At 35.6% G+C, this 5,620-nt stretch overlaps 1 protein-coding gene across 1 annotated transcript; it reads right to left on the reverse strand.

The window, feature by feature from the left end:
* Nucleotides 1-1,757: 1,757 nt before the first annotated feature.
* LOC118488297 (vacuolar protein sorting-associated protein 20 homolog 2-like) lies at nt 1,758-4,607 on the reverse strand. Its single transcript, XM_035985645.1, has 6 exons — nt 4,551-4,607; nt 3,502-3,654; nt 3,270-3,422; nt 2,600-2,683; nt 2,298-2,411; nt 1,758-1,778 (listed from the first exon to the last, which is right to left on the reverse strand). The coding sequence occupies exons 1-6, from the start codon at nt 4,605-4,607 to the stop codon at nt 1,758-1,760; spliced, it is 582 nt and encodes a 193-aa protein (XP_035841538.1).
* Between the last annotated feature and the right edge of the window lie 1,013 nt (nt 4,608-5,620).

Genomic DNA, 5,620 nt, shown 5'->3' on the forward strand with positions numbered 1-5,620 from the left:
CCGAAACCAAAACCGCCACACCAAAACCACAGATCTCTGATTAAAGATCTGAAACGTACATATTGGGTACCAAAAATCAAAATCTGCGAGAGCAAATTAGCGGCGTTACAGAACGAAGAGTAAATCGTCCGATCCACTTCGTCCAGGCTCGTCACCAACTATTTCCTCTTTTTTCGCCGTTATACAGAAAGAAAAGAAAAGGCGATGGTTACACTATTATTATTATATCTCCATCTCGATAGAAACCTAAGGTGAAGGTATTTCCGGCGAATCGGATTCCGGCAACAGGTGGCTGTGAACGACAGAGGAAGAGGAGGTTCTGCTTTTTGATTTTACGGGTTTATAGATAATAATTATAATATGTGAATTGATGGTAAAGGGTTATATTCAATGTTTTGTTTTGATTAAACATTTGGTGAAATTGGGGATCTGAAAAATAGAGGAAAAAGAAGATAAAATTTTAGGTGGCGGTAGTGGTGGTGGTGGTAGGGGAAGTTGGTGGTGGCTAGTGGGTGCCGGTGGTGGTGGCCGGTGGGTGCAGGTTGCGGTGGTAGGGAGTTAGAGAGAGAGAGAGAGAGAGAGAGAGAGTTGTGATAAAGAGAGGATTTATGTGTGTAATATATATTTTTAAAAATAATTACTTTTTTCTGATTATGATTTTTATTTTAGTATTTAGAGTAAAATAACAAAAATACCCTCATGTGGGGGTCCATTTAATCAGATTTAACTATGAAAACTAACTGAGTTTGGGGTAAAGGTAGGAATGGCAATAGGCCGGGCTTGGGCCTATAGGTAATCCCAGGCCCGTACCCAGTTGTAATTCTTTGTCCCATACCCGGCCCGTTACCCGCCGGGTATTTTTCGGGTAATTACCCGTCGAGTATCGGGCATACCCGCGGGTATTGGGTATACCCGTTAATTTCTTAAAAATACTCGTTGGGACAAATGTGCAATTTTTACTTTGATGTTTATATAATGACTATAACAAATGAAAATACGATTAACAACTTACATATCATATTCAGACCACATATACTAAACTAAATTAAAACGATTACTTAATTAAGTAATTGTATCAAGACCACCTAATTGCATAAAACATCCACGTAATAAAGGGTGATAGCTTCCATATCTAATATACATGCTCAAAAATAAGTTATATGTACACTACACGTTTACCATGTACATATCCACATATGACTATAGAGAAGGTAATAAGTACATGTACTAAGTTTATATATATGGAAATCTATAATATGATACTTTCGGGTATTATTCGGGTAAATGGGTCGGGTATCACTAAATCCCATACCCGTACCCATACCTGAATTTTTTCTATTTTTAAGCCCGTGCCCGGCCCATACCCATTGGGCTTCGGGTATACCCGGCCCGTATGTTTCGGGTTCTGGGTATACCCGTCGGGCTTAGGCTTTTTTACCATCCCTAGGTAAAGGACGTAACATGTTACAATTTGCAAACATAATGTATGAATCTCATCACTTTTAAAGACATAGGACACACTTTGCAATTCAGTGTCAACATAAAAGACGAATTTTGTAATTTACTCATTTTTTATATAAAAAATTGTGCATGTGCAATTGTTCTCTTAAATTTGTGTTCCATATATGTTCTAAATTTTATATATTACTCTTACCATGTACAAAATCAATTGTCACCAAAAGAACTAATACAAGAAAACCAGACCAAATTATTGGTTAATCTAAAAGAAAAATAAACAGCGCCTATGTTAATAAAGTTTATAAATTATCAGCTTTTGTCTACATATAAACACAAAAAATTTGTACACTTTACTTGAACACAATTTCAATAATCCTTGCATCCATTCAAATATACACAACTGAAAATAAGATTATGATTGTGCACCAAAAATCCGCCTGCGGGACCCACAGTTCCTTCAATCGGTTATAAAAGGATTGCAGATGAACCGCAGCAAATGTCATCACATATCACCAAGTATTCTAGTGGGTCATTGATCGTGAATACCTTATGCAGGTAGATGCTCCTCCATAACTATTTTATCGTCCAAGAAAGACCAAAAAACATGATATTGTTAGATTTTAATCTAATTTATAAGTATAAACCAAGAAATAAAAATTACTAAAACCAAGTATAAGCGTCGAATGGCTAAATGTTTTAGTATGTTTTTGAAGATTTTGATGGATGTTAAACGTCGATTAATGAGTTTATTGCTTGCGGGGAAACATCCACCTAACTAAATTGCAAAGTATATACGGTAAGAATAATAAAATTAGAGAAATATAACCTTTTGTTTTTACAAGTTGAGATTTATCAGCAACAATCTCAGGTGCTTTTGTTGGTACATCAGGTAGATCCAATTTTTCTTCATCTTGTATGGAAACAGAAGCTTCTGGAAGATCTTGAATTGTCATCTGTAACATCAAATAGCAATAATTTAAAATACAAATAATAGCATTTGAAATTTTAATAACCTGTTGGTAAGCACTTCAAAATTACCATGTCAGCGTCTTGCAATTCTTATACGGGAGTAATAACTAACTAACTATACAAAATTTGAAAAAAAATAATTATTATTTATGTAACTATATACAATTCTTACCTTAGCTTCTAGGTTTTCAAATTTTGCTAAAACATCCTCTTCATCCTCAGCAGATAACTTCTCTCCCAAGATTGCATTTATTTCCTGACCACAAACCAAAGGGTCATTTACAACATTTTGCATGTAAAATACATGGATTATACTGTAGATCCCAAAACGTATCCAGATCACAGTGGTTGGTTGTTTTAGTCCAAAACACCTATTGATTAAGTGTTTGAACTATGAAGAGTCAAGAAAGATCAAGAATGAAGATGAAGCTAATGGATTGATGAATACAACTAGTGTTGTATTTAATCCAAACAGTAAGATATAGCAATGAATAACCTTGGAAATCAGATCTAAGCACAATATGAATGTAAACAACACTTGATTCCACCAAGAGCCAAAAGCTTGAATAAGTTACAATGCTTGGGGTATTTATACTAGCCTCCTGACTTGCCAGCAAATTTATAAATTTGCTGGAATCTTAACTACACTAAGTCAGGAATACAACTTCTAGATAAATACAAAATAACCCCCTAAACATTCAAAATGCATACAAACTATTATCAAACTAATCCAGCACAAGTACCAACGATCTCATAAGCTCTAACAATACATTTATAGTTGCTTGTTTATAAGTTCGTAAAATCTATAGGTTATTAAATGGAAAAAAGGAAAAATAACTCACATCTTGGTATGCTTTGGCTTCGTCTGTATCATCCATTAGTTTTTGAACAGCATCCAAATTAATTTCACCTTGGATTGCCTTCATTGCATTATTGACTGCTTTTAAACTCTCAAACACAGTTTTCTGCTTGCTTGCCAGTTCAATATCTGCCAACTAAATATTTGATACAATTTAAGCTACTATTTTATTGCAAAAATCATGGAAATAAAAATGAATATAAACAACTGCTTACTTGCTGCTCAACATTTACAAGCCAAGCATCGACTTGTTTCAATAAATCTTCTTGTACTTTCTTCTTCTTTAGTGCTAACAAGGCCCTTTCTTTCTTCTTTTCACGAAGCAAATCTTTTGCAGCTTGTTTTTCAGCTTCGATTACTTTATCAAGCTAAGAATATAACGTGCCAAAATAGAAAGTGTCTCGTTACATTGATCATATTGGTTCATATGAGTTATGACTCAATTTTGGTTGGCCATTTAGATTTAAAGTCATCTTCGGAGGCAGTCTTGAACACTCCTAGTTAAGCAAATATTGTTGCAATAGATCTTCTTAAAAGTATAGCTTTATATGAGCGAGTGTTCTTCAAGGTAAAAGATTATATAAGGTAGGAAAAAGATTATCCAATAATAAGTATAGTTTTATAGTGTTCTTCAAAATAAAAGATTATACAAGGTAGGCAAAAGATTATCTAATAATAATCTCTGTATAAGGTTGCTAAGCTAATTTTTTTTCAAAAACGTGTCAATGTCGATTGGTTTTCAATATCAAGCACAGGTCACATTCACATCAACTAGAAATATCTCACGTTGGCTAGACTCTACTCATACCCTAACATTAGTTCACAAAGTAATGGCTCTGACTTCAGGCTTATGCTCGCCAAAAAAAGAACATGCTCCGAATAGGGCTGGAGTGGTGTAGGATTTTGCTTCAGAAGGATAGAATGCTTTCTGTAAAACCATCATTGGAAAGATGAGGCTTTTGACAAAAGCATGTGACATATTTGTTTGATACCTTGAGGTAGTTGTACACATATCATACTTCGCCATAGTTAAGGTGAAAGGAAAAACAGAGGCAGATGAGAACATGCCCGTGGAGTACAAATCACTAAAGACGACAACACAATGCATCAGGGGACATGATGACGTAAGTACGTCTGGCCATGATCAACGTTCAAATAATATATATCCAGATACAATTTTTAGATAAGGAAACACTATAAACTACAAAACTAGGAACCAAACTTGAGGACCAACAGCAGGATGAAACTTAACATCCGGACAAACCTTAGCATCTGAACCAACCTCAAAGTCCGGAGCAAACTTAACATCTGTATAAACCATAACATCCGCACAAAGCTTAAGTCCTTAACATCTGTAAGGAATGCCAAAAATGTCCCTAAACGACCCATAAGTAAAAACCCAGACCCTTGAAACCCTAATCCATGTCAAAAATCAAGAAATCAAGATTCTTGGTCCTCTCGCGGGCCGTGTAAAGGATGACCAGACCCTTACGCGGGCCGTGTCAACATATGTTTGACCGGATAAGCGTTCCCGATCCACGTGTCACACACGTAGCATGCCTACTGATGACACGCTAGCCCTAATCTATAACTAGGTGCCCTCGCAGGCCGCGTAGGGATCGAGCCAAGGTTCACGCGGGCCGCGTGAACCCCATTTTTCACCTATAAATAGATCGGGTCATGGCATGTTCTCTGGTGTCGAAAATAACTTTCAAAAACGAAGTTATACTGTCAAAATCACAAATTCAAGATAGCTAGGCGCTGCTACGATACCGGGTATTAACTCGATCGCTGCTACGATTCAATGTCCGATCGATTTAAACCAATCCGATGGATGTTTAAGTGCTGCCCACATTAGGGTTATACTTTGTCATTCGTCGTAAATTCGATGGATGTTTAGTATTGCACTTTGTCATTCGTTGTGAGGGTTTGTATCTCGTGAGTTATCGTAAATGCTGTATTGGTTACTAACCTAGTTCTTGTGCATTGTTGTTTAATGAACTTATCACTTATGTAGGTAGTTTATACTTGGGTCACGTTTAGAAGTTATATGTGTGTATATGTTTGTGTGCGTGTATATATATATATATATTTAAAAAATTATATATAAATTTAATTCGAATTTCTAATCGAATCGAATTGAAAATCATAAATTCGTATTCGATTACTTGACTCGAATACAAATCAACACGAATTCAAACTATTTTAATCGAATTCGAATCGAGTCGAATTTTGAATTTTTCAAATCCGAATCGAATTCTGAACACCGCTACTAGCAAACAAAACACCCCCAAACTTTCAAAATAGGACCAAAACAACCCCAAACTTTCACAA

This window comes from Helianthus annuus, chromosome 16, assembly GCF_002127325.2.
Source record: "Helianthus annuus cultivar XRQ/B chromosome 16, HanXRQr2.0-SUNRISE, whole genome shotgun sequence".
NCBI lineage: Eukaryota > Viridiplantae > Streptophyta > Magnoliopsida > Asterales > Asteraceae > Helianthus > Helianthus annuus.